General features: G+C 40.0%; 3 protein-coding genes across 11 annotated transcripts in view; 2 read left to right on the top strand and 1 right to left on the bottom strand.

The window, feature by feature from the left end:
• Nucleotides 1-14,626, bottom strand: part of gpc6a (glypican 6a) — a 290,648-nt gene that overhangs the window by 168,676 nt on the left and 107,346 nt on the right. The window lies entirely within an intron of this gene.
• The window catches only part of LOC129153071 (craniofacial development protein 2), a 113,878-nt gene that overhangs the window by 24,313 nt on the left and 74,939 nt on the right, over nt 1-14,626 (top strand). The gene's annotated exons all lie outside the window — the stretch shown is intronic.
• The window catches only part of LOC139061568 (uncharacterized), a 29,897-nt gene continuing 22,074 nt past the window's right edge, over nt 6,804-14,626 (top strand). For 2 of the 7 annotated variants that reach the window (XR_011521591.1, XM_070554824.1), the window contains exon 1: nt 6,804-13,290. Coding sequence is in view for 1 of the 7 variants with exons in the window: in XM_070554824.1 (XP_070410925.1) it covers nt 13,186-13,290 (105 nt within the window). In the remaining 6 variants the exon portion in view is untranslated. The remainder of the gene's footprint in view (nt 13,291-14,626) is intronic. The other 5 variants (XR_011521589.1, XR_011521588.1, XR_011521593.1 and 2 more) reach the window with 4 other exon arrangements.

Below are 14,626 nucleotides of genomic sequence, written 5' to 3'. Positions count from 1 at the left end.
ACCAGGTAGTGGTCAGTTGACAGCTCCGCCCCTCTCTTCACCCGAGTGTCCAAGACATGCGGCCACAGGTCAGATGAAACAACAACAAATTCGATCATCGAGCTGCGGCCTAAGGTATCCTGGTGCCAAGAGCACATATGGACACCTTTATGTCAGAACATGGTGTTCATTATGGACAATCCATGACTGGCACCGAAGTCCAATAACAAAACAACACTAAAATTCAGATCGGGGGCGTTCCTCCCAACCACACCTCTCCAGGTCTCGCTGTCATTGCCCACTTGAGCGTTAAAGTCCCCCAGCAGAACGAGGGAGTCACTGGAAGGAGCACTTTCCAGCACCCCCTCCAAGGTCTCCAAAAAGGGTGGGTAGCCCGAACTGTAGTTTGGTGCATAAGCACAGACCACAGTCAGAACCCGTCCCCCCACATGTAGGCGGAGGGAGGCTACCCACTCATTCACTGGGGTAAACCCCAATGTACAGGCACCAAGATGGGGGGCAACTAGTATACCTGCTCAGCACCTCTCAGTGGGAGCAACTCCAGAGTGGTAGAAAGTCCAACCCCTCTCAAGGAAACTGGTTCCAGAGCCAGAGCCATGCGTGAGTCCGACTATGTCTAGTCGGAACCTCCCAACCTCACACACCAACTCAGGCTCCTACCCCACCAGAGAGGTGACATTCCTTGTGCCAAAAGCCAGCTTCTGTAGCTGAGGATCAGACTGCCAAGGTCCCCACCCTCGACTACCACCCGTCACACACTGCACCTAACCCTTTTGCCCCTTCCCACGAGTGGTGAGCCCATGGGATAATTTGTTTGTGTTTGTCTTAATTTGTTTGTGTTTCTCATTTTTGTGTGTGGTTTTCCTAATTTGTTTGTGTTTTTCTTAATTTGTATGTGTTTTTCTTAACTTGTATGTGTTTTAATTTGTTTGTGTTTTTCTTCATTTGTATGTGTTATTCTTAATTTGTTTGTATTTTTCTTCATTTGTTTGTATTTTTCTTAATTTGTTTGTGTTTTTCTATATTTGTATGTGTTTTTCTTAAGTTGTATGTGCTCTTAATTTGTGTGTTTTTCTTCATTTGTATGTGTTTTTCTTCATTTGTATGTGTTATTCTTGACATTTTTGTGTTTTTCTAATTTTTTTCATGTTATTCTTAATTTGTTTGTGTGATTAGTGTACAGCACCTTGTTTGGTTGTAATGCCTTGTGAATGCGCTTTATAAATAAAATTGGATTGGATTGGATTGGATTGGATTGGATCCTTATTTGTTTGTGTGATTCTCATTTGTTTGTGTGCTTCTCAATTTGTAGTTGTGTTTAGTGATTTGTTGGTGTTATTTGCACTTCAGGGCCACCGTATTAAAGACCAAAGGTGACAGATCATTTGCTGCTGTGGCTCCCAGACTCTGGAACTCTCTCCCCCCTGAGCCTGAGATCAGTGGACTCAGTGGTCTCCTTTAAAAAGCAGCTGAAAAATCACCTGTTCAAGCTGGCTTTGGTCTGCCCTTCATCACCCTCTCCTTGTTCTGCTCTCCCTACCTATTCCACCTTCCTCAGGATCCACTGATTTCGGTCTTACCTATTCACTCTCTCTTTCTTTACATATTTTAATCACAATTGTTTTTTGCTCATTTAACATATATTTTAATAATTTTCTAAATTCTTTTTATATTTCACTTTTTTTTGTTTTTGTGAAGCGCCTCTTGAATTTTATCTTGAGAGGCGCAATAGAAAAGATATTTTCTTCTTCTTCTAGATAGATAATGTGAAAAGGTTGGATGTTAAATGTTCCTCACGAAAAGAAAATTTGTACTAAACAAAGGTCAGTTCCCTCTGTAAAGTCAGAGGTACGGAAGAGGATCAGGGCCACTGAGAAGAAAAGAAAGACAGTTCTGACTTTTTTCCCAGAATCCCCTGTCAGAATTTAGAGATTAAAAGTCAGAATTTGGAGAAAAAACTCATAATTCTGAGAAAAAAATAAGAATGATCTTTATTTTCTTTTTTTCTTGTCAGTGGCTCTAATCCTCTTCCGTACAGAGTACAAATAAATAAATAAAATGTAGAGTACAAAAAGTCTCAAGTGATTCTTTACCTGCATATTTACCTGGTAGGCTCAACGCACTGGTGCAAGAGGACACCCGACCCTTCACCTTGATGATGATATTTAGGAATATTTCGTTTTGCTGTGCAGGATTTGTTCATGTGGTGGCTTTGTAACATATGACCATAAAAACTGGGTCTAATACATGGGAGCTGGTCTAAGTCTCTGGGCGACGCCATACTAAACGGGGTAGCGTTATTAAGATCTAATTACAGTGTATAAATATACAAACTACAGATCACTACATTGGCATGTTTTCTTGTATGGGAGCCCATAAGGACCAAATGGTTACAAACCTTTTGCCATTCATAAACGTTGTTTTTCACATTTACCTCTTCACTTGTTGTCAGTGATGAAAGGGAGTCTGATGTGCTTTTCATTTTACTGGAGGTTTCGATTCCAGGCACTCTTGACGCTATGGCCATCTGTTAGTAAGGACTTACTCAAACACTAAAATACTGTTTGCTTGCAATGATTTAGGTATCTACTGCCCCCACCACCAGGGAAAATACACATTGTCACTTTAAACAATCTGTTCACATGAAGTTCTTTTGCTAAGGTGAAGTTTTAATGGTGACTGATGGAATTTGGTTTTGTTATTTCACCTAGCTTTTCACTTTTAAATGGATAATATTTCTCTCTCTCTCTCTCTCTCTCTCTCTCTCTCTCTCTCTCTCTCTCTCTCTCTCTCTCTCTCTCTCTCTGTCTCTCTGTATGTGTGTGTGTGTGTGTGTTACTAAAATATTTCATCCACTGGGGCGATTACAATGAAACTAATGGATGATGTGGATGGCTGCCACTGCAAGTCAACCTTAGCAAACACAATAAAGGACTATAATTCTTTCAATTTTAAAGATTTTGAGACAAATTTGTATGCTATAGTCACTCAGATATTTTCAGGTTTTGCATTAAGTTATTTTCATATATAAGACAAACAACTTCAACTTTTTGATTTCAAACAGAAGATGACTTTAGTTTAAACTTAGAGATGAAAGCTGGTGGGCGTTATGCATTCCTCCAAGGGATGATGGGCTTCTAAATTTTTTTCAGAATCGTCAGTCCAGCTTTTTTTTTCTCTTCCCCCTTCATCAACAGAAACTAATGCATAAATACATAGACAGAAAAGCAGACATCAGGACATGCATCACATGGATCAAAGCTCAAAAACACCCACTGCTTGACTTGTTACTCAGATTTGCATGTGTGTGTGTGTGTGTGTGTGTGTGTGTGTGTGTGTGTGTGTGTGTGCGCGTGTGTGTGTGTGTGTGTGTGTGTGTGTGTGTGTGTGATTTACAGTGGCTCCCAGCCCAGTTAACAAATTAAGACATTAAACTCTCATTCATGTTTAATGACTTAATTGGGAAAAATAAGAGAGGAACATAACTTAAAAAAATAAGGAAACTAAATACTGAAATTTAAATGAAATAGAACTTTATTATCCTTAATACTCATGTTTTTGTAAAATAAGATGAGGACCTTGTTTTGTTCAAGCTTGTAATGAAGTCATTAGCCACAATTTCCTTTTTAATTTCTCAACTAAGTAGCAGATACTATTTCTACTGTCGTGTGAAACACGCCAGAATCATAAAGTAAAACTATACACTCACCGGCCACTTTATTGGGTACACCTTGCTAGTACTGGGTTAGACCCTCTTTTGCCTTCATAACTGCCTTAATCCTTCATGTCATAGATTCAACAAGGTACTGGAAACATTCCTTAGATATTATGGTCCATGTTGACATTGATAGCATCACACAGTTGGAGCAGATTTGTCGGCTGCACATCCATGATGCAAATCCCCCGATCCACCACATCCCAAAGGTGCTCTATTGGATTGAGATATGGTGACTGTGGAGGCCATTTGAGTACAGTGAACTCATTGTCATGTTCAAGAAACCAGTCTGAGATGATTTGAGCTTCATGACATGGTGCATTATCCTGCTGGAAGTAGCCATCAGAAGATGGGTACACTGGTCATAAAGGGATGGACATGATCAGCAACAATACTCAGGTAGGCTGTGGTATTGTAACGATGATCAGTTAGAACTAACAGGCCCAAAATGTGCCAAGAAAATGCCCCCCACACCATTATACAACCACCAGCAGCAGCCTGAACCGTTGATACAAGGCAGGATGGATCCATGCTTTCATGTTGTTGATGCCAAATTCTGACCCTACCATCCGAATGTCGCAGCAGAAATTGAGACTCATCAGACCAGACAACATTTTTCTAATCTTCTATTGTCCAACTTTGGTGAGCCAGTGTGAATCGTAGCCTCAGTTTCCTGTTCTTAGCTGACAGGAGTCTAACTTCTGCTGCTGTAGCCCATCTGCCTCAAGGTTTGATGTGTTGTGCATTCAGAGACGCTCTTCTGCATACCTTGTAACAAGCTATTATTTGAGTTAGTGTTGCCTTCCTATCAGCTCGAACCAGTCTGGCTTCTCCTCTGACCTCTGGCATCAACAAGGCCTTTTCACCCACAGAAATTACAATCACTAGATGTTTTCTCTTTTTTTTTTGACCATTCTCTGTAAACCCTAGAGATGGTTGTGCATGACAATTACAGAAGATCAGCTGTTTCTGAAATACTCAGACAGCCCGTCAGGCACCAACAACTATGCCACGTTTAAAGCCACTTACAGTAAATCACCTTTTTCCCCATTCTGAAGCTCGGTTTGAACTGCAGCAGATCGTGGTAGCTGTGCCAACATGCCTAAACGCATGTGATTGGCTGTTTAGTAATTTGAGTTAACGAGACAGGAGTACCCAACAGAGTGGCCAGTGAGTGAATGTGTTCATTAGCGTTCTTATAGTTCCCCGTGCCTTTAATTTAGTAAAATTAGACAATATTTTATCTTTATTTTATTTTTACAGTAACTGTACAACAAAACATTATCACCGTAAGCAACACATGAGTATACATACGGCTTCTAGCCAGAGGCTAATTTACAGCCCGTTTTAGATTTAAAAACTAAAATGTTTGCCTTCAATTTTCTGAAAAACTTATGGCACTCCTTCTTTTTACTGAAATGCACCATGACAATTAGCACAGGATTTGATTACACAACCAGTGTTCCCACCTCCGACAGAACTTCCTAAATGTTCCGGGGGAGGCGGGGACATTGAGTCTGAATGGACCCTGTTCCGTGCCTCCATTATTGAGGCAGCCGACCGGAGCTGTGGTCGCAGGATCGTCGGTGCCTGTCGTGGTGGCAACCCCCGAACCCTTTAACCCCCGAACCTTTTAACCTTCAACCCCAAACAGTGCGTGACAAGCAGGGCCGGAGTGGGACACATTTTCAGCCCTGGAGTTTCAGACCCCAGACCGGCCCACTTAACGAATTATTATTAAAATCATGTTAGAACTTTATATGTATAGTCTACAAAAGCACACTACTCGGTAAAGCCTTGTAATTGTAAAGCAAGAAAGAGTTGAAAGAGTTGAGTAGCTTTACAAGAAAGAGCAACTCTTTCTTGTAAAGCAAGAAAGAGTTGCTTTACAATGTAGGTTTATTTGAACATCAGTGCACATCTCCAACATTGTTCTTTACAACACATTCTCTAACAATATAACAATCTACATTCTGTTCAAACAGCTGTTCTGAGATTTTCAAACCTTTAAAATGAAATGACTCAGCACTCCCTTTCACACTTTTTCCAGTTTCGCTAGACTCACCTGCACACAATTAAAATAATCATCTGTAAAGCTTTAGCACATTTGATATGGAAAACACATCTTTGTAACCAATGAAAATATTTTCTATGGCAAAATATGCAGGCTTATTTAATTTTACTTTCATTCTAATAACGATCTGTTGTGGGCTTTGTGCATTTACTAACAGAAATACATCAGGTCACTACTATTATTTGGACATTAAAATTATTATAATGAAACTAATGTTTGCTTGTTTGCACATGAGTTGGCTCACCTTCTATCCCAACAGGAGCAATACCCTCACTGCTGGCTCCTGGCTCTTCTTCTGACACTACATTGTGTGAAAATTGTCACAATTCAGCATTCATTTTCCTTTTTTACACGCTTTCTGATCAATGCTGAATCATCTAGCATTTTAGAACACTTTCATATAGAGCCAGGATAGTTTTCATCATATAAATTTTAATAATATTCAGTTCACTGACTCAATAAGTAATCCTACCTGTACATGCCCGCTCTGGAATTGTGGGTTTCTGCCTGGTGCTTATTAGGCCTACTGGATCTTGTGTTTGACTCTGACAAGACAGTTTGGTGGCATCAGTCACATCATACTGTAAATTATATTACATAACGTTATGTCATGATGCCATATAATTCATTATTGATGCTTAATTAACTTGAATGGTGATTTGCAGCCGGTAAAGTTTAACATCTTGACTTGCCTTACCCGTTTTATCTTCATTTGAAGTTAAAGACCGCGAGCTTGTTTGAGAAAAAAAGGTGCTCATTATTGCACATTTAGCTGCATCCAGGGCCAGATTAAGACTTTGTTGTACCCTGGGCAACAATATTCAAGGGCCCCATCATCACGACCCAAGGATCACCATAATATGGTCACATACAGAATATTTTACTGTAATATGCAGTAAATATACTCAATGCTTGAATGCCTGACATCACGTAACCCGCTCAGGGTAACCTTTGACCCACCTTGTGTGGACTGACCAATGAGGAGAGGGTCTTAACTTGAGGCCCTCTCTTCATTGGTCAGTCTGCATGAGACTGACTCTCAACTGGCGTTCAGTCGTAGGCAGCGAAGCGTCTCTGTGCAGCGCAAAAGCCCGGGTGGACAGTTTGTTTAATGTAGGGTGATCATATTTCCATTTCCAAACAAGAGGACAGGGGATCTGTGCCTATGATGTCACACTATGGCAACACCACACAAACCACGCTGGGACCCATTTTTTTGTAAGAACTAAATTAATATCAGATTCTGCCAATAAAAGGGCTCTAAAACAATTCATATGTAAATATTTAGCATATGTATTGCAAAATCTCATTTTTCTGCTTTAGTGCTGCAACAAGGTTTTAATAATAATAAATTATTATACCTTTTGTTTTACTACAGCATTGGTAAGCTTCCTGTGCACTGATTATTAAGGATGCTTGTTTCAGCTGTGAGATTAGACGATAGGATCAATGAAAAAATAAGTTGTCCCACACTCCATGGAAACTTTCAGAGAATCCACAAATAGTGGCTTTCAAATGGTTTTGTTTCTTTTTGCAAGTTTAGAAAAGCAGCAGATGAGACAGCATGCACTCAAAAAAAGGAAATCTCACTGTCATTGGCAATAAAACATATTATCATGTTAGAAGTAATCAAAAACTATATATTTTTTACATTTACTTATGTTATTTGTTTTATTTGAAAGCAAATACTTGCAATGTTGGATGTATTTAACTGTGTAAGTAACACCAACTCAAGTTTGTAATGTAAATATTAAAAAAGGCGCTTTGTAAATCGGTGTAGTTTGTCCCTTGGAAGACTCCGTATATCCTGGCTGATTTTTTTTCATTGCGGCGGAGGGAGCCACGTGTCCTGAGCGGAGGAGAGAGTTACATGCTGTGGATAGAGCCAAATTCACCTTTCAATACGGGTAAGTGAAAGTCTTTCTTACTGATTTACGAAACTATTCTGTGTGAAACTGTTAAATTACTGACAAAAATTGGTTAAATATACCGACGAACTGTTGTTCCATTAAGTACTGTTAGCTTAGATGGTGTGGTTAGCTCCGTTCACTAAGTGAAAGTCTTTCTTACTGATTTATGAAACTATTCCGTGTAAAGCTGTTAAATTACTGACAAGAATTCGGTAAATATATCGGGGAACTATTATTCCACTAGTCCTGTTAGCTTAGTTGGTGTGGTTAGCTCCGTTATCACAGCTACAACCGAACCCCAGCAGTGTGGCGGCCCGCCACGCCTGAAATCCCACTGCCACGCTAACAAGTTCCCAAGTTGTTGGTTTTTTTTTTTTTTTTTTTTGGCGCTGTTTCCCGAGGTTGGGTGTTTTCATCTGAACCCTTAAAACCTCCAGCAGGCTACGTTGCACTATTGACTTGTTAGCGCGCGGCGCTAACTATTTAGCGACGTGACATAGCTCGGAGAAAGCGTAAAAACACGTTGGACGCTTCTTCTGAAGCGGGAAAATAACACTTCTTACGACGTCGCCTCGGCTCGTTCACGGCCGAGCCGGACTGAGCTGATAGCATTGACCCAGCACAGCCATCGACATTAATATAGCACTGGGGCGTTGGAGCTGCCCCGTGACTGCCTGATGGAAAACCAGCGGGTTTCATCAGACTCGTGAAGTTTTTTGAATTTGCTGGGGACCCCCTGTATTATACTGCTCCCTCCTGCAGTCTTCCCCTATTAAAATTTAAAATGCTTCTGTAAATTTCGTGTATCAATAGAAAAAATCTCTGCCTCTGCCAGCTGCAGTAAATGTACTTTCCAAATAATAAGAGGTGCATTTATCTGTGTATCTCCTTTGATCTGCATTAGTGATATTCTCAGCACAAGAACAGTGAAGCAAAGAAACAGATTCCAGAGTTTGTTAGTAATTTTATTTATTAGGTGCATCTAACCTGTTCTATTTTTCTCTGAAATTAGATCAAATCAGTGCTTCTATGGGTTGGCTCCACTCTGCACTAGAATTTTTTACTTTATTTAGAGACGTGTCATAATTTATTTTGACAATTTAACATCAATAATTTAAAAGCAATTTAATGTTGTTATTTAAAAATACATGTGCCTTTGTTTACAAGCTTTATTTATAATAAAAAAAGTTAAAACTGCAATTACAAAAACTAAGGGTTACTAGAAGTAAAAAACAAATCCGCTAATAAACTTGAGAGTGAAAATAAACTAAGCAAGTATGTGTGTATTTTCTTTGGCCTGTAATCAATTATATTTTTAAACGATTGCCTACTCAATATTAGCATTTTTGAATAGTTTTTAAACAATTCCCATGTTCCCAATTTTTTTATATTTCAAGCTTTGTCAATGCATAAGTAAAGTTAAACAAATCTACTTTATGAATAAACCAGCTGATAATGTGTATTTAAATAAATAAACTACTTGACTGTTAATATTTTTGACTTTTTTTCTGTTCTTTCACAGATATGAATGTGGTCTTGTAAAGATTGTGGTTCATCTGTAGCATCAAGAGTCCATCTTCTAAAGCACTACAGGTTAGCTCATGACAATTTTGGTCGCAGACACCCATATCCATGCACTTTTTCTCATTGTCCATGTGTGTTCAAAACTTGGAATGCTCTTCACAGTCATTTAAGCAGGTCACACACAAATAATACTGTTGAAAAGCAATATAATTTAGCTACTTTTAACTGTCATTTGTGTACAAGCACCTACATATCCTCTCAAGAGTATTTTAGCCATATTAATTATCATCTCAAGAACCATGAAACAGTGACTTGTGTTTTTCAGGGCTGTTCTTTCCAAACAAATATTTCTGGTACATTCAAATCCCACAAAAGTAGAAAGCACACTCCATATTCACTTCAAGATTTTAAATTAGGTATTGTAAACCACAGTGAAACAGATGATCCTACAGATGATAACACATCTAATATTGGTGAGTGTAGTGTTGATTCTGATAGAGATATATAAACTCAAGCAGAAGAACATTTATCAAAGATTATAGAACTGAAATTAGGATCTCTTCTACTCAAGCTTGAAAACTATTTTCATGTTCCTCGTACAGCAATAGATGAGCTGCTTGCTGAACTGCATTATTTGATAGGTTCTGCATCTGTGCCCATATCTAATGAAGCAATTCAAGAAACATTCAGAAATAACAATGTCTGTGTTGAGCCGATTGTGATTACGGAATTGACCACTGCATTATCTTCGTGTAATCCTCTGTTAAAAGGTATAGCAAAGGATGGGCCACTAGCTACTGGTCATAAATGGAGAAAGTATTACAAAGAAAATTTTGACATTGTTGATCCAGTAGAGTATATACTGCAATCAAAACCAAAACATACCTTCCAGTACATTCCAATTCTGAAAACTTTAGAACAGTTACTCAAACAGAAAGATATACTCAAGAAAATTGTTGATAGTCATTCCAATCAGCGTTCAGTAAATGGGAAGTATAGATGTTATCAAGATGGTTCCCACTTTAAAAATAACAAATTTCTTTCAAGTGAGGAATTAAGACTGTCTTTGTGCCTTTACATAGATGACTTTGAAATTTGTAATCCCTTAGGGACATCACGAAGAAAACACAAACTTTGTGGGGTTTACTGGATTTTAGGGAACTTGCTACCAGTTTGTCAATCATCCCTGGACTCAATTTATCTTGCGTTGCTCTGTAAAAGTGAGGATGTGAAAACATTTGGTTATAAAAAAATGTTTGAGCCCATTCTGAATGATCTTGTTACATTGGAGCAAAAGGGAATTTTCATTGATCATCTGGGAACATTTATCAGAGGTACTGTTCAGTGTGTAGTTGCAGACAACCTTGGAGCCCATGGATTAGCTGGATTCGTGGAGAGTTTCTCTGGAGATTTTTTCTGTCGCTTTTGTACTGCAACACGCAGTGAAATTCAGTCACAAAAGGTGAAAGTGGGTGGCTTCAAACTCAGAACTAAAGAGCTACATCAAGCACATGTAGCAAGTGCTTGTGAAGAAGGAAAACCTTATTGTGGAGTCAAAACTAAATGTGTTCTAGCTGAGAGCCTTTCATTCTTTGAGGTTACAACAGGTTTCCCCCCAGATCTGGCTCATGACCTTTTTGAAGGTATAGTACCCGTTGAACTTGCTGAATGCTTTGGATTGCTTTTAGCCAAGAAGTACTTCACTCTTGATGGTTTGAATGAACTGATTCAAGCTTTCCCATACAAATGGGGAGATAAAACAAATCGGCCTCATTTATTGCCACGTGCTTTCCTCAGCAAAAGAAGTATTGGTGGCAACTCACATGAGAATTGGTGTTTGCTAAGACTAATACCACTGATTGTTGGAAAACTAATTCCAGAAGATGAACCAGCTTGGCAGTTAATATTAGATTTAAAAGATATTGTGGATCTCGTAGTTTGCCCACTACATACCGATGAGTCGATTGCATTCTTGGAGACAAAGATATCAGAGCACAGATCCAGGTACTGCACACTTTTCCCTCAAAAAAAACTGCTACCCAAGCACCACTACCTGGAACATTATCCTGCACTGATCCTTCGCTTTGGTCCACTTGTTTCTTTTTGGACTCTGAGGTTTGAATCCAAGCACAGTTATTTTAAACAAGTTGTGAGGCACACTAACTGTTTTAAAAACATTACATTGTCTTTAGCCACTAAACATCAGCTGATGATTGGCCATAGTATAATTTCATCAAGATTTAAAAAAGACACTCTTGAGGTGACACAAGTCTCAACAGTCCCTCTTGATGTCCTTAAAGAAGAGGTTGCAGTTAGCCTCCATCAGATGTACCCTGACCTTACTTTTGTTAATCTAACAGATAATGTATCTGCTGATGGCATCAGCTTCAGAAGTGGCATGATAATAGTGCATGGATTTGTTGGTGGACTGCCAGACTTTGCCGAAATTGTGCATATGTGTGTTTTGAAAGATGGACTTGTCTTCATAGTGAAGAAAATAAACTCATGGTACAGAGAACACTATAGATCATTTGAGCTGGATCCTTCTTCAAGCAGTGTCTCTGTGATTGAGTTGAGTAAACTTGTGGATCGTTACCCCCTCTGGGATTACAAAGTGGGCAGTTTACGAATGGTTACTCTGAAGAGATACATACATTGTTCAGGTAATATGAGAACAGAAATGTGTACTGTAAATTTGTTTGCTTTAACTCCAATATGACTTGATGCATGTTAAAATGTTCTGTCTGTACTATTCTGTGTTTTTCAGAGTAAAACTTGGGTATGACTATGGACTCAATGTCTACACCAGTAAAGCTTCGTATTCTCCTTGGAGAAGATGACTGTGTCAAGCTAACATTGCCTTCTGGAATACCAGACTCTGTTGATGGCCTTAAATTTGAAATTCAACAACAATGTAGAATTCAAGGAGAATTCAGACTGCAGTACATGGACAATGATTTTGGTGAATTTATGAACCTGACTTCAGCTGCAGATATCAAAGACAAGGGAACAGTGAAAGTGATTTTAACAAGTAGGCAGTCAACACAAGGACCCAACTATACTTCATCTGCATCTTTTGATGAGGAGGATGATTCCACTCCAGACACTGATATACTTTCATCCTCTGAGTCGACCACTTCAACTTCAACCACTTCTTCAACTTCATCACTAAGATGTCAAGGCTGGCCATGCAGATTTCCAATTCCTCCATTCTCCTATGAAGTGGAAATGCAGCTGTCTAGAGCAAACCAGGAATTTCTTGCTGAAGGCAAGCACCTGAACCCAAGTTTCAAAGTCAGGTCAGACATTTTGCAGGTCCTGGCTTCTGAAATAATGAAGTACACAAGTGGATACCCAACTTCTGCACAATTAGATGATGTTGCCAAAGCTTTGATCATAAAACATCCTTGTTTGAAGGAACAGGGCTCTGTTCAGGGATATTATGGTTGGAAAATCAGTCTGAAATACAAAATGGGTAACTACCGCACTAAGCTCAGGAGTCTGGGTTGCCAAGAAATGAGCATTAACTCAATGAAAAGCAGAAAGCCTTCTCACTCCTCAAGCCCTAACCAAGTAAAGAAACCCAGGAGAGCAGAAGTAAATTTTTGTCCTGATTACCCAGTTGGAGAAGACAAAGAAAGTCTTGAGAAAACGCGTGAAGAACTGCTTTTGGAGGTCAAAAAGAGGAACAACCATCAAATGGTTAAGCAGAAAATGGAGAAAACCTTTGCACTTCGGCGGTATGAGGTTGTTCAAGATATGCCACTCATCGCAGAATTAAAAAGTCGATGGCCAGCTCTTTTTACGAAAAACGAGGCAAGACTTATATTTGCGGCAAATGAATAAAGTGTAATTGATTCTTGTGTGTAAATCTTATACTTTTTTTTGTCTTTGTTCAAAAACATTCCCAGGTTTGCGCAGAGTTCACGCGCATTACCACCATTCCGCTCATCCCAAAGTTTATGTCGCAGCTGGACCAGTACTCAGACCAGTTGGCAAGAGTGCTTTGCAAGAAAGGTGGAGAAGTTGGACGAAAAATTAAAAACATCATGGCTGCGATTCACCAGGTGTGTGTGCAATTACTTAATAACCGATATTTGAATCAGTAGCTTCTTTTGCGTTTCACACTCATATGCTCTGTCTTGGCAAGTTCATTGTAATCTTGTTGATTTTTGGAAACATTTGAGAAACCTGTGTCAGAAATCACTTTCTTAAATTGTCCCATTTTCTAAATGCCACTCTTGTTTATGCAGGAAGGATGGAAGAGTTGTTTTTAGATCAATAGTAGAATTTTGAAAAAATGGATCACTGAGATCTTGATTTACTTTAAAGCTACAGTATTCAAGAGTTAGGCCGGGGACACACTGGCCGCGGAAGCGCCGCGAAGCGCCGCGAAAATGGGACCGCCTTCATTCGATGCCCTTGTTAAGCTATTCTATAGACCACATGGGCCGCCGAAGCGCCGCGAATCGCCTCGCGCCGGCGCGCGCCGGCGCTCCAGCCCGCGCCGTGCAGCGATCATTTCGGCGTTGGCTCTATTTTTTTCGCGAGCCGCGGGTGAATCGCGTCAATTCTGGCAGGAAGTCAAACGTAGACATAAGAGGCAGGCCGGTAAAGTTAACAAAATAAAGCATTTCAAAATAAAATTCCGCAATAGTCAAATGTGTTCGTAAACAGACACTGCAGAAAAACCACACGAACACGCACACACATACACACACATCGAACTTGTGTGCGTGTGTGACCACGTGAAGGGGGGAGTGGTTTTGGGTGTCTTTTCACCGGAGCAAACAGGACAGAGAGGCAGAAAGTCTGAGGCAAGCAGTTAGGATGGATGACTTTAAATTAATTATGGAAGTTGAGAAACACAAGGAGCTGTACGACCCCCGAAAAACATGATTGTTTACGTACCCATGTCGGAAGAAACTGCTAGGATACAGCTGCAGAATTGGAGCGGGTTCCAAGAGATTCAACTGGCAGAAACAACTCATACCATAGGTTCACACACACACACGCGCGCGCGCACGCGCACAAACACTCAAACGTAGGAAAAGAGCTGAGAAAAGGCAGAGAGGAAATGGAGGACACCAAGTGTTTAAAAGAAAAACTACAGCTGAGCCGAGGCGCGCCTCGACTGGGGCGCGTCTGATCTGAACTGAGGAGCGGCGAGCAGCGGCCGAATTTCGTGAGCGATTCGCTTCTCGGCGCTTCGCGGCGCTTCCGCGGCCGGTGTGTCCCCGGCGTTAGACTTTGTCGCCAAATCTGAGTGCCGCAGTTCATGAAGAAGAAAAAACATCTGTTCTCAGCCACTCACCCCCTCAGATTTTTCTGTTGGGTAGCCAGTTGTGATGTTGATTTTCGTTTAGTTTGTCTTGTATTTGATCCATTTTTGGGAATGTCTGA

This window comes from Nothobranchius furzeri, chromosome 9, assembly GCF_043380555.1.
Source record: "Nothobranchius furzeri strain GRZ-AD chromosome 9, NfurGRZ-RIMD1, whole genome shotgun sequence".
Taxonomy (NCBI): Eukaryota; Metazoa; Chordata; class Actinopteri; order Cyprinodontiformes; family Nothobranchiidae; genus Nothobranchius; species Nothobranchius furzeri.
Note: the sequence above shows the minus strand (reverse complement) of the source record. Positions and strands in the feature narration are given on the sequence as shown.